The sequence below is a fragment of the Colletotrichum scovillei genome (assembly GCF_011075155.1).
Source record: "Colletotrichum scovillei strain TJNH1 chromosome Unknown Contig00008, whole genome shotgun sequence".
Classification (NCBI taxonomy): domain Eukaryota; kingdom Fungi; phylum Ascomycota; class Sordariomycetes; order Glomerellales; family Glomerellaceae; genus Colletotrichum; species Colletotrichum scovillei.
In genome coordinates this window covers 559,052-584,689 of record NW_023336266.1, presented here as the reverse complement: position 1 = coordinate 584,689, position 25,638 = coordinate 559,052, and the positions used below count along the sequence as shown (strand labels likewise).

At 51.6% G+C, this 25,638-nt stretch overlaps 7 protein-coding genes across 7 annotated transcripts; 4 read left to right on the top strand and 3 right to left on the bottom strand.

Annotated features, from left to right (window-relative positions):
• Positions 1-613: 613 nt before the first annotated feature.
• HER10_EVM0008907 (uncharacterized protein) lies at positions 614-2,350 on the bottom strand. Its single transcript, XM_035478413.1, has 4 exons — positions 1,798-2,350; positions 1,702-1,736; positions 1,322-1,643; positions 614-1,258 (listed from the first exon to the last, which is right to left on the bottom strand). Exons 1-4 carry the CDS (start codon positions 2,002-2,004, stop codon positions 674-676), a joined length of 1,149 nt encoding a protein of 382 aa, XP_035330872.1. The 5' UTR covers positions 2,005-2,350; the 3' UTR covers positions 614-673.
• A 2,809-nt stretch (positions 2,351-5,159) lies between these two features.
• HER10_EVM0008324 (sugar porter family MFS transporter) lies at positions 5,160-7,735 on the top strand. Its single transcript, XM_035477851.1, has 2 exons — positions 5,160-6,458; positions 6,518-7,735. Exons 1-2 carry the CDS (start codon positions 5,859-5,861, stop codon positions 7,616-7,618), a joined length of 1,701 nt encoding a protein of 566 aa, XP_035330836.1. The 5' UTR covers positions 5,160-5,858; the 3' UTR covers positions 7,619-7,735.
• A 1,726-nt stretch (positions 7,736-9,461) lies between these two features.
• Positions 9,462-10,259, top strand: HER10_EVM0009048 (uncharacterized protein; the record flags this gene model as incomplete). Its single annotated transcript, XM_035478550.1, has 2 exons — positions 9,462-9,995; positions 10,077-10,259. The coding sequence occupies 2 exons, from the start codon at positions 9,462-9,464 to the stop codon at positions 10,257-10,259; spliced, it is 717 nt and encodes a 238-aa protein (XP_035330879.1).
• Positions 10,260-11,301: 1,042 nt separating this feature from the next.
• HER10_EVM0009518 (uncharacterized protein) lies at positions 11,302-11,541 on the bottom strand (the record flags this gene model as incomplete). The annotated part of the gene is made up of 1 exon (XM_035479004.1): positions 11,302-11,541. The coding sequence occupies one exon, from the start codon at positions 11,539-11,541 to the stop codon at positions 11,302-11,304; it is 240 nt and encodes a 79-aa protein (XP_035330900.1).
• A 3,490-nt stretch (positions 11,542-15,031) lies between these two features.
• On the top strand, positions 15,032-16,581 carry HER10_EVM0007046 (dimethylaniline monooxygenase; the record flags this gene model as incomplete). Its single annotated transcript, XM_035476613.1, has 3 exons — positions 15,032-15,168; positions 15,222-15,783; positions 15,850-16,581. 3 exons carry the CDS (start codon positions 15,032-15,034, stop codon positions 16,579-16,581), a joined length of 1,431 nt encoding a protein of 476 aa, XP_035330761.1.
• Positions 16,582-17,164: 583 nt separating this feature from the next.
• HER10_EVM0008101 (uncharacterized protein) lies at positions 17,165-18,729 on the top strand (the record flags this gene model as incomplete). The annotated part of the gene is made up of 3 exons (XM_035477635.1): positions 17,165-17,285; positions 17,335-18,492; positions 18,545-18,729. 3 exons carry the CDS (start codon positions 17,165-17,167, stop codon positions 18,727-18,729), a joined length of 1,464 nt encoding a protein of 487 aa, XP_035330820.1.
• Positions 18,730-19,091: 362 nt separating this feature from the next.
• HER10_EVM0009439 (uncharacterized protein) lies at positions 19,092-20,615 on the bottom strand (the record flags this gene model as incomplete). Its single annotated transcript, XM_035478925.1, has 2 exons — positions 20,145-20,615; positions 19,092-19,913 (listed from the first exon to the last, which is right to left on the bottom strand). Exons 1-2 carry the CDS (start codon positions 20,499-20,501, stop codon positions 19,092-19,094), a joined length of 1,179 nt encoding a protein of 392 aa, XP_035330897.1. The 5' UTR covers positions 20,502-20,615.
• Positions 20,616-25,638: the final 5,023 nt, after the last annotated feature.

The following is a 25,638-nucleotide window of genomic DNA, read 5'->3' as shown; positions in this document are numbered from 1 at the left end:
CACCTGCAGAGAACTTTACGTAAGGGGCTTTCGAGGCGCTGGCTGTCTCACCTCAGCCCTTTCGGCCAGGCGCGTCTGCTTCAGGACCTCAGCTCCGGCTCGACCGCCGGTCTAGATTCCGCCCCGCCGACACGGCCCCACCAGGGCTTTCCTCCCTCGCTTCACGACTCAAATCCCACACTTCCTCTCCCCCACCGCAACGATTCCTATTGCCCAATTCCCGCTTCAACCTTCAACAATTCAAATGGTCTGGTGGTGTAGTTGGTTATCACGTCAGTCTAACAGATTCGAGGCAACTCGGACTGAGAACACTGAAGGTCTCCGGTTCAAGTCCGGGCTAGATCATCATGGGCGATTGGTTTAGTGGTATAATGACCGCTTAGCATGCGGTAGGTCCTGGGTTCGATTCCCAGATCGTCCATTCTTTTGCTTCCCAGAGCCTTGGTTGATTAACGTTTGGTTTTTTGACTTTGTTTGCATGTTCCTTGCCCTTCTCTGCTCCTTGATCCAACGTGCAAATTCTACTCGAAGCATACCCTTCCCCCCCTCTTCCAGCGACTTTCACACACAAGAGGTTTAACACAATTTGTTAGGCATTGTTAAGTTGTAAAGGTCTATGGTTCTAATTTTGCCAAGTTAAAATGGGAAGATGATGATATGGCTGCGCAAACGTCTACTCCTGTTTCGCAGGCTTGCGTCCAACCATCAGGTACATGGGTGTGAAAATCTTCTCCTTACCACCGAGAACAAGAGCATCAGCAGCGACACAAAGGCTATCTGACATCTTCATCATCCCAGGAGGCGCAAGTCTCAAAGTCTCCATGAGTCCAAGGAACCCATGCGTAAACGCCCGTCCCAGTCCAGTCATGCGGAAGGTGTAGAGCAAGTCGCCCACCGTCTGCGCGTGTCTCCAGCTACCCGCATCTAACGGCCAGTACCACGGGCTCGGATCGGGGCGCTCGGCCATATCCTCGTTTTGGATCATCTCGAAGCCAGCTGCCTGGAACGCGCGCACAGCTTCGGATGCTTTGACCATGTTGGCGATGCCGTCTCCCTGTTCGATGTCGATACGGATCTTGCGGAGACGGAGGTCTTCGTTGTCGTACTTTTCCGTCATGACCCACTCGTAGACGCCAAAAACGCCGCCGGGCTTGAGAACTCTGAAGATCTCAGAGTACACATCTTGCAGGGACGGTGCGTGGACTGTAGCCTCGATGGCGTAGACCGCGTCAAAGGTGTTGTCTTCGAAGGGAATTTTCTGTTAAACACTTGTTGTTAGTTGGACTTGCAGGCGTGCTTTGTCGAAAGTAGGGGTTTATACCATGAAGTCGCCCTGGACAAATTGGACGTGTTTATCCAACTTTGACTTGACGGCATACCTTGTGGCCCGTTCCACCTGGTACTCGTTGATGTTGAGACCGGTAATGTACGCCCCCGTGAACTTGGCAATCTCCCGAGCAGGTCCGCCCACGCCGCAGCCAACGTCCAGCACCTTCATATCCTTCTTAATATCGATAACGTGGGCGAGGTAGTGTTCGTGTCTTGCGATGCTCTGCTTGAAAGATTCGCCGGCAGAAGGGCGAGAAAAGTGGAAGCTTTGGCCGAACCCATACTCGTAGAAGTCGGTCGCCAAGTTGTAGTATCTGGGGAGTTGACAGTTAGACAACAGATTTGCTTTTCGAATGAGCTTGGAGACCTTACTGCCGAGTAAGAGAAGCGTAATCTGCTGTACGAGCCTGTATGACACCGATAGTTAGGCAAAGCTGGATCAAACTCTGATCACAATGTTGAACGTACATCGCGGTCTTCTTTCGTTTCTTTTTGTGCGCTCTTATTGTCCCAATGACTGAAGTACTCGTCCGTGGCCGCCTTCTGGGCTTCGTAGTCCTTCTTCAACATTGCTGACATGCCGACGTCTTTGGACGTTCCCTTGTGGAGAATCTTCTCAAACGTGGCATCTTTAGCCAAGAGCATCTGCCCTTCCTCTGGAATCGTTGTAACCATGATGATGAATGAGGAGTTGAGAGTTCTGGATGATGGTGACTTATAATAGAGTCGAAAAGGCTGGTTTTGCGATGTCGAGAGTTGGTAGGAAGCTGGCAGCACTCGTTGGAAGACGTAGTTTTCGAGTTGTTTTCGTCCGTTCTTCTGCCGGGAGCGTCTTTTCTGCTTTTAAATGTTTTTTCTTCGATATCAGCTTCAATCATCAATCCAAAGAGTTGAACAAATTGTCTCTATCATTTACAAACTAAGGAAGCTGAGATCTCAGACACGAATACGTGATAAGCTCTTCGATGAAAACCAAATCCGAATACGAATGCGCCTCTCTGCCCCCCTACGGATGTCAGAACCGTCAACTCGGACACTGTCCAGGAATCCTTCTGATTCGTCGACCCTGCCCAAATGGGAAAGACGGTGGATCGCGAAGATGATGCAACAACCCGTTAGCTCCCGTAGAGCCGTTTCCTCACTCAATGGAGCATCTTGATAAAATTTGTGGATATCTCTCGAGATGTTCTGTCTTTTCTGCAGGCATCATTCCGTTTTACCATGCTTTCTGATGAAATTGCTGGTCTTCGGGAGACCCATATTTCGAGCCTATTGTGGGAAAGCGCCGGTTTGACCTGTCCGTGCCGCTCTCAGAGCCATGAACACGAATACGAAGAGCGGCCGGATCCAGCACTACTTGCCTTGATATTGATGATTGAAGAGTCGGCACAGAGCGACGCCGGATGCTGGCATATCGTAGGTGTTCATAACATCGAAATGAACGAACATTGCACGTATTGACTCTTACGCGCTTCTTGCTATCATAAATATCCCTTGAAAACCCCGCTTAATGGCTCACCATGGACCGTGGCAGCCACAGGCTCGAAGTGGGCACCACCCATGCCCAGGGTTTGCATGCGAACCTGCTCAAGCAGACCTGCTCGTTGTCCTTGAGATCGGCGTGGCGTTCAGCTCCTAGCAATCGTCATTCCGCTCCTATTCGTGAAGCCAATGCATGGTCTGCTAACACGTGATCATGTTGTCATGTCAGAACAAAAGAGCTATGATTTCGATTGCACAAGGCAACGATAACATGTTCCATTAGGCGGGTCGTAGTTAAGAGATGAAGGGTTTGCGACAGGAACAAACAGGACTATGGGCTGCTATTATATGCATAATGGCCAAATCCTGCCGTGCTCTTCGGATGGCGGGGCATTCTCTCCGTACTATTTCTACCGGTTCCGAGGCTGGTGCGGGGCAGAGCTTGGTGTCCGGAGACGGGCCCGGGCTCAGGGGTTCCGGGAACTTCGGAAGACAGCCGGCGGGCCTAGCATGTGATAATCGGAGCCGTGGAGATGAGACAGTCCCGGCCACTTGGTGCTGCCCCGTTTTGATGCTGCGGTAACGATGGGCTTAAGGCCCGAACCCGATTATGGCTCCACTTACGGTGCACATCGAACGGAGCCGTGACTCGTGACTCGCGATGGTCCTATCCGGATCGTACAGCGGGATACTCGTGCCATCCTTGTCACTCCCGTCGGCAGTCTTGTGTGGTAGCCTTCGTCAGCCTCAATCGCTAGTCATTTCCTAGGTTCACGTCTCATTGACGCGATAGTGAGTTCGCCCTAAGCCGCCTTAGAATCCTGGGTCGGCCAGATTTGCGGTTGTCTGTCTAAGGATCTGACTGTAGATCTGACAGAGCCGCATTATGCACTGCCCTGATGAAATCGAGATATATCATATATCCTGTCGTGTCACATAGATGCGATGGATTTGGGCAGAGGATTCGATCAGTTGCTGACTGCTCGTAGATATACGAGGCACGTGTGGGATCTATCCGGTGAGCTTGGGTTTCCACATCTGGAGATGATTGGAGGGCCAAGACTCGGGATGATCACGATGGGCTGCGGGGGTCATGTCGCACAAGCGAGCAATGACGACAACGTGGCAGGTGGAAAGGGGACTTATTGGTTCTGTCGGATGATTGCTTGATCTTGTGTCCACCACAAGTTCCATCCCCAGACTCGACCTCTTTGTTCCACATTGTCCCCGTGGGGAGAGATGCTGTCGACTTGGTCGAGCCACGACGATTGACCCAGGAATCCAGGTGAGGCCGGCATCGCGCCGAACAAAATTGGGCAGAAAGATTAGGGAATGGTTGAGAGGAGCTCCTAATTTCAGCGATATTCTGCTCGCGCGTGATACGCCCGAGTGCTTTTTTGAGTTTCCTGGACCTGGAACTCGCTCAGTCTGGGGGCGCTCACCCGCCCAACCTTCTTTCCGAGAGACTCAGACAAGAGACCAGAGACCAGACCAACGAACCTTCAACGTTGCGTAAAGACGGTACCGACCAATCGCTGGAACTCTGGCGCCAATCCCCGCCTAAAGTCCCGCAAATATTCGTGATGTATCTGCGGGAGGCTACGCGGGGAAGAACGCTGCCGTTCGCCGTTCGATCATCAGGCGGTTTGCTAAGAAAAAGGCGCTTATCTGTTGGGAGTTGGTACGGATACAGCACACGTACGTAGTAGCGTACGGCAATAGTGGGATAACTTGATGGGGGTCGATCGCTGCTAGATCTCTCTTCTCACTCGCAGCCCCCAACTGTCAGGACCGTAAAGAAAGGGAATTTGAACCAACAGGAGCAACCAACGCCAACCCCAGAACACCCACAGCGACAGTCATCCCATCTGCAAGTGTTTGTGGCAGGGATGCCTAGTTTCAGCGACGTCAGGCAAGAAGACCTATTGGCCGTCCCGCCATACGAAATCTCGCAGAAATCTTCGCCCCAATTGCCGGTGGGTGGAAACGCCGAATGTTCTCTGTGCCGCCATTCGTCAGACATGGATTCTTGCACAGGATCTCTACCAAGCTACTCCCTGGTGGGAAAGGCTCGCTGACCCGAAGCAGCATCAGGTACGCCACATGTGCGCAGGGATGTACGCGGTGTCGCCGGCGAACACTTCTAGTGTACGGTACGGCAAGTCTAGACATCCAGCTGGCACTACCGTCTCACTCTGTGGTCTTGTCTTTTTGAGTTTTGGGCTGACAGTTTTTCTCTCCTTTTGGGTGAGGCGAGAAGTGTCCGCTAGAGCCTAAGCAATGCTATCCCGTACTTTGTCTGATGTGGGTTTCTTCTCCTTTTGCCGTGACCCTCCCACCCCTTTCCTTTCCCAATACTTGACCCATCCACATCCATATGCGACCCAGCCGTTCGAGACATCTCGCTGTCAATCCCCAACCAGCAAACAAGTACCAACCACACTGCATCTCCAACCCCAGACCATCCATCCCTCGACTTTCCCCGCGCGAGCCAATGGGTCGCGGAGAAAGTGGAGCATAGCGTGGTCCTTAGTCCCGGATTCCAAGCCTTGGGTCCTAGACTGCTAGGGGGGACGGGCGAAAAGGAAGCCTTGGGGTTCTTTGGTTCTGTCTTTTCGCATTGAAGTGCGGCGACTTAAGACACGGATGGTCCATAACGTCAACATCATACATACCTTCTTTCCGCCACCTTGGAATTGAATTTGAGCGAGCCAGTGAGAAGCCGCGCCGCTTAATCGACTACCTTGCTTCTCCGGGAAGAACTATCACCACCACCTCCTTGGCGCATAGCATCAGCTTGATCGAGCAAACGTCCAGGCAAGATATAAGATGATCTGATATCCCCAGTCTCAACACATCTTCAGAACATCAGCTTCAGCAGCTTCATTGGGATTGACAACAATTCAAGCTCGAGCATCTTCGACTCCCCTTGACAGGAGTCTCAGAACACCCGCTCTGATCTTATAAGATCGAGCCCGAACCCACATTCACCCCCGGTTTATCAACTCTTCTTTCTTCTCCATTTTTTACCCCAGTACACCGCAACCATGGTGCACATCGGATCATCCGCGGGCAGGGCGCCGACCGAGACCATCCAGATCGACTCGGAGGCCACCCGCCGCATGTCCATCGCCGATGCAGATGCCGCCGGGCTCGCCCGTGAGGCGGCCAAAGCGACCGAGGCCGAGCTCAGTATGGGCCTGATGGCATCGATCAAGCTCTACCCCAGGGCCGTCATGTGGTCGCTCTTCTTCAGCACCGCCGTCATCATGGAGGGTTTCGACAAGACTCTCATCGGTAACCTCTATGCCTACGACGTCTTCCAGCGCAAGTTTGGTGAGATCCAGCCCGACGGCAGCTATCAGTTGACTGCGGCGTGGCAGGCTGGTCTCAGCAACGGCGCGCTTGTTGGCGAGATCACCGGCCTGTTCCTCAACGGCATCATTGCCGAGAGATTCGGCTACCGCAAGACCATGATTGGTGGCCTCGTCGGCGTCACGGCTTTCATCTTCATCATCTTCTTCTCCGAGACCCTTGTCCAGCTCCTGATCGGAGAGATGCTCATTGGTATTCCATGGGGTATCTTCCAGACCCTGACTGTCACCTACGCCTCCGAGGTCTGCCCCACACATCTGCGAGCCTACCTTGTGAGTCCCAATATTCCCGCCAGATCCCCTTTTGGGCTAATCGCTAACTCTCTATTCAGACTACCTATGTCAATCTCTGCTGGGTTATTGGTCAACTCATTGCCAGCGGTGTTCTTCGAGGTGTCATCACCCGTACCGACGAGTGGGGATACAAGATTCCCTTTGCCCTCCAGTGGATGTGGCCCGTCCCCCTCATCATCGGCATCTTCTTCGCTCCCGAATCTCCCTGGTGGCTCATCCGCAAGGAGCGCCTCGATGACGCCAAGAAGTCTCTCATTCGCCTCACCAGCCGCAACCAACAGGCAAACTTCAATGCCGATGAGACTATCTCCATGATGGTCCACACCAACGAGCTCGAGAAGGCAGCGCAGAGTGGAACAAGCTATATTGACTGCTTCAAGGGCACCGACCTTCGCCGTACCGAGATTGTCTGCGTCACATGGGCCATCCAGACCCTTTGCGGCTCAACATTCATGGGATACTCGACATACTTCTACCAGCAAGCCGGCATGGCCAAGGAGAACGCATTCACCATGTCCTTGGCCCAGTACGCTCTCGGCGCCCTCGGCACAGTCTTCTCCTGGTTCCTGATGCAGCACTTCGGCAGACGCACTCTGTATCTCTCTGGCCAGGGCATCATGTGCGCCATCCTCGCAGCCATCGGTTTCGCATCCTTGGCCGGCAAGTCCAACGTCGCCGCACAGTGGGCCATTGGCAGCTTGCTCCTCGTCTATACCTTCATGTACGACTGCACTGTCGGCCCCGTCTGCTACTCTCTCGTCTCTGAACTGAGCTCGACCCGCCTGAGGACCAAGACTGTCGTGCTCGCGCGTAACTTGTACAACATCACCGGCATCACGACCAACATCCTGACCCCGCTGATGCTCAACCCTTCTGCGTGGAACTGGGGCGCCAAGAGCGGTTTCTTCTGGGCCGTCAGCTGTGCCATCTGCTTCGTCTGGACCTGGTTCCGTCTGCCTGAGCCCAGAGGCCGCACCTACGGCGAGCTCGAGATTCTCTTTGACCAGCGCATCCCGGCACGCAAGTTCAGGAAGACCGAGATTGCTGGCCTCACTCACGGAGCCCAGTCCACTGACAGACTTTCCGAGAAGGAGGCCATGGCGGCCGTCAGCCAGATTGAGAAGACTGCCTCAGCATAGGGGCCTTTGAGAAACTGAAGGAAAAGGATGGATTATTTCAGGATTAGTTTACGTATACCATTGGATCAGAGAAGGGGTTGAATTTCCAGCAGCAAGCATTTTGCACACATATCGTCTTTAGATTTTTTGTCAAAGAAAGAATAATCTCATAAATTTCGTAACTCAATCATTTTACATTCGCCTTATTGTGTTCAGAATGTGAACGGCTCCCCGCGACAAGTAAGTACTCGCTAACCGCGGAGGTTTCCAGATGATGGATTCAACATTAGATAACTCATCCATGAGATAATTCACCGATGTCAATAGTCACCTAAGTTATGAGTCTTTGTGGAATGCCCTCAGCTTCTATTTTCCAACGTACCATTTACCTGCAGATAGCATGGTTAAACTCGAAGATGTTCCGACCAGCGGAAGAGAAAAGCCATCATTCATTGGACTTAGCATTCAGCGATCGCTCCCCACGAACTCCCGGAAGCGGGGCCGGTGATAAGAGCCGGGATTGCGCGGCTGCCTAACGGGCATTTTAAGCCGGCCGGCGTAGTCCTATGGCTCGGTATATCTTGGCCGCGATGAGGTCCAATCGGAGCAGATTCATACTCGTAACCGGATTCCAACTCCGTGACAGGGACATGAGAAACCTTTCTTGAATGTGCTGCAAAGTCCTGTCGCCTAGGATGGAATCCTAGACTAGAACTTTGGGTGATCCATTCTCTTTTCTTTCTAGGTTCCACTCTAGGACTTATGAAAACCTAGGCAGCACACTTCAACTATACTTGCACTATAAGACCTGGATACAACTTCTAGGAAGCCTTCTCCAAAGGATTCAGGATGTGGCTGGTGCAGGCAATTACAAAGCTTATCTGGTCGTGAGGATTGTGTGCCAAGACGCCAGAGCTTCCGAAAGCCGTTGCCTAATTACTGCCTCCACAGTGGACAGGGCTGAAGTCGCTAAATTGAGGGTCTGATCCCCTAAAATCAAAGCGTCTCATGGCCCTAATTCTCTCAACGTCGAGGGTCGAGACGGAGGGGGCATCATGTCTATTGCAGTCATAGTTCGTCTATGCCACGACTCTGAGCCATCAAATAGGTGCCTATTCGCAGAGCCAACAAGCGATCCACGGTGGCTTGTCTATTGATAGATGATTTAAGCTTAAAATCTGTTGGAGAGACATGGTCCCATGTTGTCCGTGGTGTTGGTCCCTGTGGATGCAGCTTGGTGGCATACACGGGTAAAGCCAATAACAAGCCCAAGTCCCGAGGATAATGAACAAACTTGAGAAGTCTTTGTCTGTGATGATTTTGGTAAAGATTGTAGGTGCTGTGAACCGGCATGAAACGTTTCACTCTGCAACTTTGCGGTAAACTTCAGTTCTTTGTCTGAATGAAGGAAGTATTTGCCATTCGGCCGGGTCCCACGTCGAGCAGTCACAAGTCATCTTGGACAACCCCTCGACTCCCGCTTGAGACTCACGACTAAGCGATGTCATGATGCCAACGTCAACAACCCCAAAGGGCGAGAGCAACTGAACTCTCGAGCCATTGCACCCGCCTATTCAAGAAGAAGACCACGATATCACTCGCCCAATTGAGAAAAATTAATCATAAACAAATCCACCATGGATTTTCTGGGCGAAGCTAGCAAGCCTCCCCTGCAGTGAAACCAACGATCCTCTTCTTCCACCCATCACCACCCCCAAACCATCCACCCTCGCACAACCTCCGCTGCGCCACGTAGCACAAGGATCCCCATCCGCAAACACCAAGACGACTATCCTTTTCTCCCCATCTCGCTTGTGGCCGTTACCCATCTGTGTGGGGGAGAGGAATATAAGAAGCGCCCACCATGCCTCACCCTTCGCAGCTCATCTTCCCCCCGCCCCCCGGCACCGATCCTGCTCTTCTCTACTTTGGTGGTTGGCCCGAGATCACCTACCGCACCACCCTTGAGCCCGACGACCTCACCTCCGACTCAGACGACGAGCTTGAGCCCCTTCTTGGTCTCAGTGGCAGCGAGATCATGGCTTACGGCGATCAGCAGGGCGGCGCCGCCAGTGGTGGTGGTACTACCGCCGGTCAGGGCAGCCTCCAGAACCGCATGTGCCCCAACATGCGTACTTGCTGGGCATTCTCCTGGGAGTCGTACAATTTGAAGACCTCCGACAAGGCTGTGCTCCTTCGTCGGATTTGCATGATCATCATTCTCGGTATCCGGACCGCCATCACCATCATCGGCATCGTCTACGACGTTATCAACGCTCAGATCGTCAGTCTGATTTTCGACATTATTCTCGGAATCTTGGGATTCTTGTTCATCGCTTGGGCCCTTGCCGTCATCGGTCAGGCCGAGGGTCGCCGCAAGGTTTTGGGCGTCATGGTTGTGAGTACTTGTCTGAGATGAGGTGGTGGGGTCTGGTGAGATGAGAGGACCACAGCTAATGAGCTTTTGTTTTTTCCCCAGGGTCGCTGGCACTTCGATATCTTCCTGCTCGTCACCGCCTTCATTCACGCCGCCATCCTCGTCGGCAGCATTATCGGCTTTGGCAACGGCGGCCGTTACGCTACCTGGCTCATCATGTGGCTTCTCATCTTCGGCGTCGCGTGGGTCGCTACCTGGCCCGCTGAGGCCGAGAGCTACGCCTAGTCGAGCAGCATAGCATTGCTACGATAGCATTTTCTTTGAGCGACGCATTCGAATTGATTTGCCAATTGAGGAGTTACAAGTCGCGTGATGAAATTGGGCTGGATCGAAGAAGCAGAAACTTTGGGCGTTACAATACTGATATGGAAGGGCAAGGGCGGGAGAGGGGCCCATGAAAACTGATGCTTCACTCTGGAATTCGCGATACCCTAGCATAGGTAGCTGAGACTTGCTGAAATGCGTGAGCAGTACGGCTTGGTCAGGCTGTATGAGATCAAATGAGATGCCAAGTGCTTTCATGAGGCTCGTGAACGCAACGCAATAATGAGAGCCACGCTCATCATACCTCTAGGTGGGTGAGATAGAACCACGTGCTGCGTGCTCCCTCTTGACCACTCTGGTTGCGCTCTGGATGAGCCAAATCCGGGCGAGGTAAGCTTTAGGTTGCCCCAAGTCTCATCGCGCAAGGTGTCTGAGTGAGGCACCTGAGATGCATCGAGTCCTTGAATCGCTTATCGTCGCGTCGATTCGCTGGCGCGGTTCCGGAGCGGGCTCCGGGGCTGCTGTATCTGCCGGCGATGAAGCGGGTCTCGCCCCACGTGATGCTTGATGGTGTCCGATCGATGGTTTGAGTGAGTTCTGTTGCGGCAGGCGATCTCATTTGATGAGGTGTACTGAAATTTCTCCAGTTCTGTGATCGCTTGATGGTGAGTTTGGGGCATCATTTCAGTCACGTCTACTCACTCCTGCGAGAATGTCGCGCTAATCGAAGCATCTGGTTGAGGTTGTTGCCAATGCAATGTGAGATCTCAGAGATTGACGACTCACTAGACGGTCCGGAACGCTGTGGAATTATCACAAAATGAGGCTGCTGCGAATTGGGGGGATAAGCTCTTTTTAAATTCGCTCTCAGGGAGTATCGCATGCAATCGTGGAAATGAAAGACAACTTGGACAGATAGACAGACCGACCGACCCTTATTGAACCCCAAAAAGAAAAAAAAGGAAAAGTCCGAGGGCTACCAAAAGAGGGCGATTGACCCCGCTCATTTGTAGCCCAGTCTCTCCAGAATAGATTGACCAGCGGGAGCGCCGCCTTGTCCCTTTCTCAGGCCGGCGTCGACACCCTTGACGTAGTCAAGAACGCGGATGTGTTCCTTCTTAAGCTCCTCGAAGTCGTGGGACAGCTGCTCGTGCCATGGGTACAGGACGAAGACCTGGAAGCCGAGGGCCGAAGAAGCGACGAGGAAGTTGGTAAGAGAGATGGCTCGCGTGATGAGAACCATTGTGGCAGTTTGTTTATTGGTGTTTATGTGTGTATTGAGTGTTGTTGATTCTCACTTCTTTGTTGCGAAGTGTTCGGTTTGCTCGGAATCTGGAGTCACGCGGGCTCGGTCAGCGAATGCGACTGCGACCTCGCGGGGTATCTTGGCCCGAGCGAGAATCGGGTAAGAGATAATCACGGCTTACTTGGTTTTATGATTCTGTAGATGTAATGGCCTGGATCTATACGTGGTCGATCTGTCGTAAAAGAAAAGGCAAAGAGAGAGGAACTTGGTCTATTGAGGAAGAAAAACGATTAAGGACAAAAAGAAAAAGTGTGGTGTAGAAGAGGAAGTTCGACGATTGACGGCAACGAAACGGGCAGAAATTATTATTCAAGAGGCAACCCGGGGATGATACCTGAAAGACCCTTTTGGGACAATGGGAACCTCCCCAGGTGATTACCTCACCGACAGCGGCCCGGCGGCAAGGTGGGACCTCCGACGAGCACGCTCGGACTTGGACGGGTTGGTTGGCTCCCACGACATGGAGGGAGGCACAGGGCTTGGGAAAGGATCATGCCGAGTAACACGAGCAACACATATTGTTGTGGTACCTCCGCCTTCCGAGTACCTTGCGTGGGGGCGTTTGTATAAGTTAGTTGTAACTGTAACTTTCCTTCTCGTTCTCGCTGCTGGCCTGGGCCTCGAACATGACCTCGGATAGCGACAACACCAGCACCAAGAGGAGAAGAAGAACAGCAAAGCAACAGCTGGTCAGGCGTATCAAGCGTATCCGAGTGCTCGGCGACCATGTCCAGGTACCGCAAAATCGCAAACGAAAGCATGTCAAGTGACGGCTGGAAGCCCCGAGAAAGGAGGGAATGATTCAAGGCGGATGGGGTCGAGGTGGCCTGACTTTTATGGAGCCCGTCTTTGCCGTCAGAACTGCCTAATGAAAACTAGAGAACTTCCCGGGGTGGAGCCGGGAGACCGAGGGCCCAAAATCAACGGGCCTCCCCGACTGGCTTGTGGCGTCCAACGAGCTTCTCTCGCACAACGCAGTCCTGCAGCTTGCCTCCAAGGGCCCTATCCTCTAGACAGAAACACAGAGTGACAATGTGACCTCGAGCTTATCCCCTTGGTCCTTTGGCCTCTTTGTTTGGTTCAGCCGGGAACCTTTTTGAGGATTCGATGGGGGGTTCGTCGGGGCAGAAAACATGCGTCTGCAGGGGACGAATGACGCATGTGAAAGTCTTCCTAGGAGTGAACGAGCCAACTCAGACAAAAATTCGCCCGCAGAGGCCACTGAAAGCAATCTCACTACTAATAAATACAAAAATTGGTTACGATAAGTCACATAGGTCGCGTTTGACTTTGATAATCTGGCCAGGTGATGAGTAATGTTTCTCTATTCAATTTATCTACATCAGAACACACTGACACAATAGAACCACTGATGATGCGCTGCTAGAGCCTTTCAATTGCCCAACGGCAGGGTGTCGCGGAGCCTTGATGCCATCTCAACCTGACGCAGCTTTACAAGAAAGACTACATGTACGCACCAAAGCAAGGCTCGGTAAGTAACCCGGACTGAAGATCCCCCAGCGCCATCCCCAGACTCCGTCGACCTTTGAGCCGTTGAAGAATCGAATCAGCTGTTTGCCCCGCAGACCGCAAGCCCGGGTCGACGCCGGTAGCGGGAGCTGGAGCGGGGCACATCAGCTCGGGCTGCCACGTGTTGGTGGAGCATTGCCTTTCCGAAAGCTGCCGATGCTGGGCCCACAGCCGCCGCTCTTTCGATCTGGATCACTGCATGTCTTCTCTGGCAGTCGAGCGCTTCGCGATAGGATTTCATCTCTTGATGCACTGGATTTGGTTTTGGAGATGAATAATTAGAGACCAGACTCTATGCATCGACAGCCTAAGTCTCGCCATGCGTCATGTGTTGAGAGCCCTTTGGATTCCTGACTTCACCAACAAGTTGTCAAGGGTTGCGCTGGTGTCAGCGCTCGATAGAGGCTGAGCGATAAATTGTGAAGCTCAACTCGAATCTTATTATGAGCTCCAGATCTGTGACAAGCATCGCTATAGAAGTTGAGTTGTGCCATCCGGAGTTAGGTTGGGGATTGTGCTTGGGGACTCAATGGTATATGTATGAACTCAAGTCTCAAGGGTCTACTACAGGCCAGCATGTGTCTGTCCATAACGATTCACAACACAGAATTCACGGTAGCAATTATACTGTCGTCAGCTTTCTAGTTCAATGTTGATGTATGAGAAGATGAAAGCCTGTGACGATCGCGCAATGATCAGGCAATACCTCTCGGAAGGCCAAGTCCAGCGCGCCTTCCTCAGTATTATATCACCCAATTGCCGAGATGCAATTTTTCGTGTGATTTAGCATGATTCAGATTTTCTTGGTATTTTAATAGCTCTGGCCTTCTCAGACCTTTAGCTGACTTGAGCTGAACGAGTCGACAGGTGCCAACTTTCCGTCGATTTGACAAACGCAAGTGGAGATGCGCTTCTGATAATCTTTGTTGTCCCGAAGTTCCCAAATAAGCGGACAGCTGAGTATAATTGAACATGGAGGTCGAACTCGCCTACTTTGCAAACATATGCGGAAATCGATTGTCTCTGCAACCTGCGGATCGCACATCTCCTCCTTGAACAACCAGTTTCACTCAACTCCGAACACTCAATGAATTGCAAGTCGCAGACGATACTTTTGAGACGTTTGACTGAACAGTTCTCTCGTTTTGCGTATTACGAGGAAAGAGAAGACAGTATAATTCAAGAAACTCCATGTGCTTGGTGAATGAACAAGTGTATATCTGATATGATTGGAGGTTGATGACTGCAGGCTGGATATGCGCACCCGATTAGAGATTGGCCGAGGAATTGAATAGAAAGGCTTGGTTGTAGTACTTGACACAAATTCGCCCATTGATATTTCGAACTGCATGATACAGATGGGATTTGCCCCTCTGATGCTGTTACTATCTGCTGCGTTGTCGCGACATAGCAGGGAAGAATTGCGCGAAGTGGCTCTGGCAAGCATCCATCAATCACGTCACACAGATAACGATCTAAGGAGAAACAGAATTGAATAATGGCTAGACTTTCTATTTCATGAGATTCATCATGCCTGTTAACTAAGCAATTAACGTGAGAGCTGAAAGCCGCCATACCGCCTTCAAGGTTTCTCGACTCTCAGCCCAGATCTCACTGTAAGATCAAAGCTAGATGAGGGACATGCCGTATCAATTAGTGTCCCAACGAAATATGCAAGTCGAGCTCCCACGTCAAATAGTAGCGATAAGCTCTCAGTGGGACTTTCACTATCTCCATCTAGTTCTGAGCGTTGTGCAAGCACGTCATATGCAACACCAATTCGTCAGAGCTTTCGAGGCTATATGTTCTTCACTTGGCGTAAACTGTCGGAACAGATTCACCAAGCTTCTTGCTTCTTAATTTCAATAAACGGCATTCTCATATTCGACTTCAAACCATGGCTCCCAGATATTCCAGTGTCGCAGTGATCGGTGCCGGGCCTTCTGGCATCTCCGCTGTGAAAGCCTTGAGCGAAGAGAATGTCTTCGAAAGAATCCAATTGTTCGACAGAAGAGAAGGAATTGGTGGCACATGGTATGCTGTCTACATTACAAAATGCTTGAACTCAATTTGACGTATGTCTCCAGGATCTACGATGAGCAGCCGGAACCTTTTTCGCCATCCTCGGCGCAACCTGTGCGAGAGATTCCAGCCAAGCTACCACAGTCACTGCCATCAGCATCTGAAAATGTCACAGCTCGGACAGGTCTCTATCCCGCCTTGGACAGTAATGTCGGCTCCCAAGTGATGGCGTTCACCTACAAACCGTTTCCGGATGTGAACTCGGCCTCTTCCATCAACCGCTTTGGCAAGAAGAACCCGACGCATCCCTACGCGCAAGTCGCAGGCTACCTCGAGGAGATTGCAGAGCCGTTTTCGCACTTGTTCACCTTCAATACGCACGTGGAGCGTGTAGAGAAAGTGGGCAAGAAATGGCAGTTGACTCTCAGGAAAACTCAACATTATCTGAAGAACCAGAAGAGAGATTACTGGTGGCAAGACACATTCGATGCTGTTGTTGTAGCCACTGGGCACTACGGCGTACCATTCGTCCCGAATATTGACGGCCTTCAAGAGACTTTTGCTGCTTTGCCTCAAAGGTTTGAGCACTCGAAGGCTTACAGGTCTCCTGAGGACTACGTTGGCAAGGTACTTGCTTACTCCCATCCTTCTTTATCGATGAGATGAATGCATGTAACTAACGCGAGGGTTTAGAAAGTCGTTGTCGTCGGCGGCAACGTTTCCGCATCTGACACAGTCTCAGAGATCCACAGCATCGTATCCGGGCCCCTTTATGTCTCGCAGCGAGGCTCTAATGAAATTCTCCAGGATGCATGGGAACTCCCCAACGTCGTGCTCAAGCCGCAAATCACACGAGTGTCCGTTGGATCTGGAAACACCGTCAAAGTCAAATTCTCGGACGGAAGTGAAGTTGACGGTATCGAGAAAGTTCACTTCGGCACCGGCTATCGACTTTCCTACCCTTTTCTGCGTCCCGATCCCGTGACACCGAGTGGGCGTCTTTCAGGATTTTACCAGCACGTCTTTAACATCGCGGATCCGTCACTCACAGTCGTCGGACAAGTCAAGGCGGCCATCTCGTTCCGTGTCTATGAGTACCAGGCCGTTGCCGTGGCTCGCTATTTCGCGAATCGGGGAGGCGGTCTGCCTTCTCCACGAGAACAGGACGAGTGGGAAGTGAAGCGACTGCAGTACAAGGGGCCGACGTCCCAGTTCCACGAAATTAAGCCCGACTTTTCAGAATATTTCGAGTTTTTGCGAGGTGTTGCCGGACCTCCTGCACCGGGCACGGATGCTTATGAGTTGCCTGCGTGGGAAGACGAATGGGCGTTGTTGGGCTTCGGCGTTTTGGCACTGAAGCAAAAGTGGTGGAAGGAGTTGAAAAGGAAGGAAGAGGAGGCAAAGAGAATCCAAGCCAAGTTGTAGGCTTGATGCACATTGGCCGTAGGGGCATACAGAACCTTGTTGCTTCGGCCCCGAGTGGATTTGAATCACTAGACTCTTGTGTTAGAATAACAGAGGGAGTTTCCCTTACGTTGACAAGCTTTTTCCCGTTCATAAGCGCGACCTTCTAACCAGAGGCTTTCCCATCTTTTCTCATTGCCAAGACGCCAGTTCCTACGCGAGATCTATAGGCGATTTTGCGTGTTATTCCCAGCCGAATTCGCGATAGACCTACCCGTTGCGGTTAATTTTCCGACGGAGTTCGACCGAGGGGTAGGAACCCACGCGGAGTTTAGTGGACCTCAGTGATCAACTGCCGAATGAGCTGCACAGTTGTCCTTTGAACGGTGGGTTCAACGTTGCACTAGCATATTCGTCATTCATGTAGAGAATGAGGAGTTCGTCCTATGGAAAAAGTTTGGAGGGACTTTTGAACGTGAGATGGCTAGAACATCGTCAAAGTGGCGATGGTAGCCGAGGCACGAGCTATCATATAAGTCAATGATGGCTCTCAGCAATGTATGTGAATGAAGTTCGTCAACCTCGAGTCCAAGAACCTGTCAAGATGGCGGAAGAATCACCCAAGTCCGTGTCGTCGGACGTCCACGATGCGGCCTCTGACCCACCGGTGAAGCGGGTGTGGTACCACAGCACCTTGTTCAATGCCTTCGTGATCGGAGGAGTTGGTATGAAGCCATGTGCACTGTCAGAGTAGCATTTACTAACATCACACAGGCTTCATGGCCCCTGGCCTGTGGAATGCGATGAACGCCCTCGGCGCAGGTGGTGCCCAGGAACCGTTCCTCGTCAATGCCGCCAATGCGCTCGTCTTCGGACTCATGGCCTTCCTGTGCTTATTCGGTGGGCCCATCGCGAACCGTATTGGGCTCTCAAGGACACTGTTGCTTGGAGCTGTTGGCTACCCACTTTACTCCGCTGGATTGTACACCAACAACCGTTACGGCAACGTCTGGCTCGTTCTTGTTGGAGCTGCCGCCTGCGGTATTTCTGCCGGCTTGTTCTGGGCCTCCGAGGGTGCTGTTGCTCTTGGGTACCCAGAGCCGTCTAAGCGTGGCAAGTACATGAACATTTGGCTCTGGTTCAGAACCGGTGGTCCTCTTGTCGGTGGGGCCATTGTCCTAGCCCTCAACAACGATGCGGCTGCGAAGAAGAAGGGCAAGGTTGGATATCAGACTTACCTGGTCTTCATTGCTCTGCAATGTCTCAGCGTGCCTCTTGCACTCGCCCTATCTCCCCCGGAGAAGGTCCAAAGATCCGACGGTAGCAAGGTCATTATCAAGGCTGAGAAGTCGTTCAAGGCCGAGTTCAGAGAGCTCCTCCGCGTTTCGAAGCGCAAGGACATCCTGCTGCTTCTCCCCATCTTTTGGGCCGCCTACTTCAACCAGTACAGCGGAAACTTCCAAGCCTACTATTTCGGCATCCGAGCTCGCGCACTCATCGGTTTCGTCAGCAATTTCGGCACGCTTCTCTCATCGCAGCTGATTAGCACCCTCCTCGACTACAAGAAATTCAGTGTAAAGAAACGCATCACTATTGGCTTCTACTACGTCATTGTATGGCACGTCATTGCGTGGGTTTACGGCTGGGTCATTCAAGAGAAGTACACCCGCAACCCACCTGCGTACGACTGGGAAGATAAGGGATTCACTGAGGGTTTCTTTGTGCTCTTGTTGTGGGATTTCGCCCGTCAAGCATTGCAGAGTTGGCTTTACTACCTTCTTGCCACCAAGACGGACAACATCTCTGAACTTACTCGCTTCTCCGGTATTTTGAGAGGTCAAGAGAGTTTCTCTCAGGCCGTCTCGTTTGGCTTGAACACACAAAAGTGGAAGGGTGGTCGTGTACCACTTGCCGTCAACACTATACTCCTGGGTAAGCCAAGCAGAGTCCATGATGAAGTGGAAGATGATGCTAATCGATGTAGGTTTGGCCGTTTATCCCACATGGCTGGTGGTCAGAGACCACGTCCCAGTCGAAGAGACCGACAGACTTGCAACTGTAGAGGAACAGTCACAAACTGGTGAACTAGCCGAGACGAGGTTGTCAGTGGATGAGAGAAAGGAATTTGCTGTGGGGCAGACGGGTATTGGGAGAGATGCGAAGATGTGATTTTGTCTTCTGAGACTTTCTGGTATCCAGAATCGATCGTTTGCATATCACACCCATACCTTCACAAATCAATCAAGACTCAAAGAGCAATGGGGTTCAAAAACTTCTTCATTCACGGGTTGTTGATGCACGTTTGGAATGAGCGCCCCAAGGTTGAAACTGCGATTGATATCCAACTAATATGATTACGTCTATTTATACCCAATTATACATCTAATTACAGCGTTACAAAGATTTACATTCACTTCATTCCCACCTTCATCTTCATTACTTCGTCCTAGGCACCCACATTAACCGCGTTCTCATTGTTATGAGAAGTATGGCTTCTCTGGAAGATACACCCTGTTCACACAAGAGAGTGCTCAGGAACGGGCGTAGGCCATGAGAGTGGGCTCGGCAATGAGCTTCGGGAGGTATGCCAACAAGCGAATGCCAGCCGCAACAATCGAACCAGCAGTAGCAATGCCATCCTCGAGGTTCAAGCCAGGGGCGATGAAGTCCTTGCAAACGTCGTTGAGGTTGATGTTGCTAATCTTGGCGGGTCCTGCGCCTCTCTGAAGAACATCCTTGATCAGTGCGGCTGTCAAGGGGTTGAAGAGCATCGTCGCGTGGCCGTAGATACTGCCAGCAGGGCGGCCGGGGCAGACAGACTGGACCTCGATATTGGTGACACCGACGCGGCGGGCATCGGTAAGGTAGGCGGAAGCAACGGTGCCTTGCTGGGGCTCGACAACCTCATCGAGAATAGCACTGTAGAAAGTTGTCGTGGGAACGTAGGCGTCGGCTCCTCCTCGGGAACGAAGGGTGTTAATGAAGACGGAGGTATATTGCTGTTGAATGACAGAAGGATCGCAGGGAGCGTTGAGGGCACCGTTACCGGGTGAAAGGCAGAGGACGTTGGCAAGAACGGTTCCGTGGAAGTCGGGAGATACTGGGAAGAAGTTGGCGACAGCATTTCGGGTAGAAGGCCAAAAGGTGAAAGCCCACTGGGTGTCCAGACCACCCTGAGACCAAGAAATGATGCTCGAGTTCTTGTTGCTGATGCCATTGATGTAGTTAATGGCATAAGCAACGTACTCGGAGTTGACCTGTGCGTCGCCAAGGAGAGCACCAGGAATATTGAGCCAGACGGGATCTGCGTAAGGGACGTTCGTGAGAAGCTTCAACAAGTTAGGGCTGAAGGTCTCTCCTCCGTAGACACCAGTTCCGGGAATGAAGATAACAGGAGGCTTCTGGCCGTAGGTGAAACTCTGGGGGATGTAGATGGCCTGGCGAAGCTGCTGCTCGGAGAGGGTGTATGGCGCATCGGAGGCATCTTTCTTGGGGTAGACAGGCTTGGCCGGGTTGACCGGGTTGTTGTTGCTTGTCGAATCGATGCCGTTGAAGGGAGCAATGAGCTTGTTGGCATTGTTGGCCAGGTCTAAGCTTCCCAAAAGGCCAGTGCCGAGAAGTCCCTGGAAGCTGGAGAGGAGGTTGTTCGGGACGAGACCTTGGCCGATTTGCTTTTGCAGCTTTCCGTAAAAGTCACCAGTGCTGCCCGTGTTCCAGATCGATCCGAGCTTCGTTTGGAGATCCCCGACGTTGAGAACTCCGGCGCCGACGCCGCTCCCGGGCTTCGTGCCAAGAACCCCGGTCAAGCTAGACACATAGTCGGTCGGAAGTGCCAGCAGCTGGGTTACGACTCCGAGACCGTCGAGAAGGCCGGCCGGGGCGGCATCAGCGGACTGCAGCAGAGCCGCGGCCAGGACGAGTTGCTGGATCTGTGAGCGCATTGTTGTAGTTATTATGTGAAGGATTGTGAAATTAGAAATGTACTGCTAATGATTAAGTAGGAAAGAAAAGACTGAAGACTTGAGAGAGAACGAATTAGGTTGTTTGTTGGAAGCTGATGACTTGGAGAGTTCAATGTCTCAATTCCGGATCAGGATCCGGAGCTACTTATATCTTGAGCAACGTAGGACTGAAATGAGGTAAGAGCTAGAACAAACTGTGGAAAGTATGCGCGCCACAACGTGTCCGAAGCTACCGGCATTGAAGGCCCCAGAGCGGATCCGTGACACTGCGCCTAAAGACGTGTTGGGCGTATTTAGGCAAGGCGTTGTGAGCGAGCTCTCTGGGGAGAGCTGGAAAACTTGACGATCAGCCAGCACTGGGGGATTCTTTGTCGATCTCTCAGGTGGGGGAACGAATGGAAATGCCCAATTCTCGGTGCTATTGCATGTCTTGTTGATCTTAGAGTTCAGTAGCGCTGCTAGGATTACTGTAATAGGAATCGCAGCCTGTCTAGCGCAAGACCCAAGTTCCTCCCGTGTAATCCGTCCCAAAGTCGAACGCTCGAGTGAAAATGTCCGAACATTCTTAGCCATCATACATCCCACCCAAGACACCGTTGAAGTCTATCCCGGTCCATAATGTAGGCTGGCTTTGTTTGGGGTCTTTAATGGAAGCCCGCGGGATGCCACCTTAGCTTCACCAAAGCGCCACAACATAGCGCCAAGCGTACAGTGGTTGCCAACTTACTCGTTCCCCCGCACAAAGAATGATTCGAAGAATGATTCGAAAATTCGTCGACGCTTGCAGATTGCCTCGGTATGGCTATTAGCCTAGTCTTTTGGTCCCAAAGTATACTCTCGTCATACCCTCTGAGCTTAATTCTATGCTGCCGTATTCTGGCCTCAACTACACTGCCTTGTCTCCACTTCAGCTACTTGTAAATATTGAAGAGAAACAACCTCAGCATACCGAATCTATATTTGCTGATTCTTCGTATGCCGTCAACCCGGCGCTAAACCATCCGATGGCGTCCTGGCAACCGTCGGTCCAAACTTTGCTGATAAGCACACGGTTGTAGGTAAACACGGTACACGGCCACTCTAGCGCATAGCTCGGACGACAAGCATTCTCTCTACAGCTGCCCATGGCATTCTCTGTAGTAGAATGCAACATGGAGTTGACATGTCTGCTCTGAGTGTCAACTTTTCGCCAAGAAATTCTCAAGGAATTCCCATTCGGGCATTGCTCAGAGTCAATGCGACGGGCCGATATCAGGTCGACGCAGAGCGCGCTCAGCGATTGTGTGAGCAGGGAACTTATGATTTCATGATCTCTTCGTATAGAAGAACTTCGAGAGTCTATGTTTCTTATTGTGGCCTGATACGGATAATGTAGATCACTCTCGCACCTCTTGAACAAGTCCTGGTCCCGTGGTTGAGTAAAAGTTATCAACGTTCAGACCTCGAAAGGCCCGATTGCCAGCATGTCTTCATGTTTTCTCAACTTCAATCGTAGGGACATTGCTCTGAGCAAATTAACTGGGACATGCGCGAGTAGAGAACACAACCTGGCAACGGAGCCTCTTATTTCCTCTGCCTTTTTCGTCCGGTCTTGCTCAGCAACTGATCTGTCTTGTCCAGAGGTGGGAGGCAGGCCGCTCACTTCGAGAAGGCCTCGATCACGGGAATGCTGCGGAAAAAGATAAAAGGTGTCATTATGTCTTCTTGAGACGGAACCTAGGTTAAACTAAATGCCTCAACTCCCGATTCACCCATTTTGTACATGTGCCCCTGCTACTTCAGGTATAGCGGTGTTCGAAGATACTGTCGAAGGAAGAGCGGCCACGGAAGAGTTTACTGCACATACCTGAGCTGGAGATGATTGGAACGCCATCGTAAAAAGAATATATTGTGACCTGCTCGAGTGACTGCCGTTCAGGGGCGAGAGCCGCCTTAAAGATAGCGTGCTGTGGTGTCTCGAAAGGATATCGGGGTCCAAGAATGAGTACTTGATGCCTCCGTGTACGGTGCCGAAGACCTTGGTGTTGACATTCGAGATTCAGCTTTTTGGGCTCTTCTTTCCCCTTTCAGCTCTGTTTTGCTCTCTCTGGAGGGCAATGTTTCTCTCATTCTTGACACCATTCTCTCTTCCAGCTCGCTAATGATTAACATAATACTCTGTCAGATGTTTTAAGTTATTACTCAGGCCATTATGGTGCGAGAGAAGACTCACCTTTGGTCTCCTAGGACGTCCATCTAAGTGAGGATATGAGAGATCGAAGTGATGGATTGGAGGAAGTTCATTCCGTCTTTACAGCAGTGAAATCTCGATTTATCGTATACGGTTGGAATCTTTGTGTGATTATCTGGCAATTTTCCTGTCAGTCATAGTGCTGTGTGTGTCAAAGATGAGTCTTCGCTGTAGAGACCTGGTACAGAATGTGTCCGACCGAATACGGGACATTAATTGGTGTCATAATATCACGGGTCTTCAAGAGGTACTTTGTCCAGGCAAACCCCTGAATCACTTACTAAGGCTCATCGGCAACTCGACACTTCTGGCCTTATAAGGAAACTTGAGACTCCAGGAACGCGCTGGCACTCTTCAATGAGTTCATGCGTATTGTTGGGGGCGGTTCATCGATGGGTTCGTTCGTATTCAGGGAGTTTTTGCATCCCCGCGGCATCCACGCCCCCCCTCGCGATCTGTTGAACTTCAAACAACCTGTATCGTGGGCAGATAATCTCTATCGAGAATCTTGACCCGGATCACAACTACGCGTATAGGATACGCATTCTCGCGTTTGAAGTGTCTGATTCACATGTCACCTACGGGGCGGTACTGCTGCACCTGCCACGACTGCCGCGCACTTCATCTTGACTCTCACTGCTATTAATACTTTATATGGAGAGCCTTCATAGCTGGATCTCGACATCTCACCTAAATGAAAGTCAAGAAGTTAAATTACTCATCTCGGCCAAATTTCCTCTCAATTAAGCCATTTGCCAACATGAGCATCTAGGTGAAGGTTCTTCCAGACTTTCATGGTACGGTGTCCCCCGGTTACTATACCTTTCGGGAGGGTAGAATACTTCACCAACATCGCGTCGATCAAGCGCAGATGTAACCGCAATGGAGGATTTAACGGCAGCGATACCGAGTAGAAGGACCATGATCACCCACTAATGACCGATCAGCAAGATAAGCACTTGGTGCAGCAGATCACAAAGCCCAAAATCATGCCGTCCCAAATTCCTCAACATTCTCGAAGCAACCGACCGACAAGAATAGCGCATCATCCCATCTTTCCACGAAACGGCCCCCAGAAGCGACACACTCTCCACACACACTCGCACAGGCGCGGGCAAGAGACAAACTTGCAGAAAATCTCCATCAGCACGTAATTCCCCAAAAGGGCCCCCGTTTACCGCCACGCACATCACTATCATAGTATGTGGGCGGCCCCTATAACGTCTGAAGCAAGTAATTTAAGATCAGCCCCCAAACTTCCCATCCTGCGCCCGCCGCAGTGGAAACACGGCACAGACACACCAGCCATCATCGGCAATTTATGTTCCCAAGTAAGCGATGTTCCGGCAGTCAGTGGTCCGTCGTGGGCACACGCTTCTGCTTACTAGGTCCGCGAGCCGATGACAGAATCGCATGCCCACTTTCTTCTCAAAAGGCCCCGGTGCGGTGGCGGGTTGACCCCGGGGCCGGCGGGGCCGTGGATGTTCATTGTCTAGGGGGCGCAGTCCTCCCGCACTCCGTTCTCACCCGGCTTCCCTTGGCTGGCTGAGTGCCTGTTCTAGTGGACTTGACCCTCAAGGTCCTCGCAGATCCGTATCATATAATGTTCCATATAACCTATACTCAACCATTTACTATTACGTCTTGTGTCGAACCAAAAGAATCTGATCATCAATACAAATTCTTTTTCGTACTCTTTCCGAGTCCGAATTCTTCGGGCTGTGTGATGCGTGTGATGTGTGGCTGGATACTGAATGCAACTATCTTTGGTGCCGAATTCCTCGGACATCTGGTGCTGTTCAAAAGTTACATTGATGAGCGTGTGTCTGGTTTATACACTTTGCCACTCATCTCGTCTCTCGGCCCCCTTCACACCTTCACCGAAAGGCACCACCCGAACTCCAAGACATGTCAAGAGGGAAACGCCACGTCAAACTTCCAAGGGCTTTTCTATGTACCTCTAAGCCTAGTGAAGCTGCTGGTTTAAAGCAGACCAACATGGTCAACAAGCCAGCCAGATACAAGTATTCCAACATCACTCACGCCTTCTCTGACATTCACCAACACGGCCAAATCAAAGCGTGTACAGTGAGCCTGCAACAGACACACCAATCAGAACGGCACTAAGTGTGCCGTACAAACCCGACTCCATCGCTCTTTTGTCATCGACAATCATACCTCATGAGACGTCGCGGCAAACTCTATGCCCTTCAACCCCCTGTATCCCTGTATGGTCCCTCACATAGCGCAGACAGGGCCGTCGACAACGAAATCCCCTCCTCGATCACTCTCTCGAGTCTCATCGAGGTCCCTGCGTCTATTTCGCCCACTCACACACGACAAACACCCTTCAGGATACCATCCTAGACTCTGTCTTGTACGAGCAACAAGGCCTCTGATCTATAATGCGCGCCACTGCTATGACATCAAAATCTGCTATGCGTTCTCTTTTCGCTACTCCGCATTTCCTCTCGATCATTTACCCGTTCCCAGCATGGAAGATGGCGAATGATCGACGTATCCGGGTCTGGTAAGAAGTCAGGACCAAGGCAATCCTTCCTTGCCTTCCCCGCGTCAAGTTCGCGGAGTAGCGGCCAAGGCAATGAAGAAGAAGGAAAGACGATTGAACGATACTCTGACCTTGCAGCAAACCTAACTAACACTACGCGTGAGATCCAAGGCCAGCGGCACTGCATCCGTACCTCTTCGGCTCTCTTCCCCTCCAACGTCACATCGAAGCACAACGAGAGCCGCAGAGCGCTCCCCTGCCGATCATTACCCTACCATGAAGCAACGGCTGAAGACGTCCCCGATCCCCTCGAGCCCCCCAGCCCTCAAGTGTGCCCCTGCACTCCTTGGGAGTTGAGTCCACTTACAGTACCACCC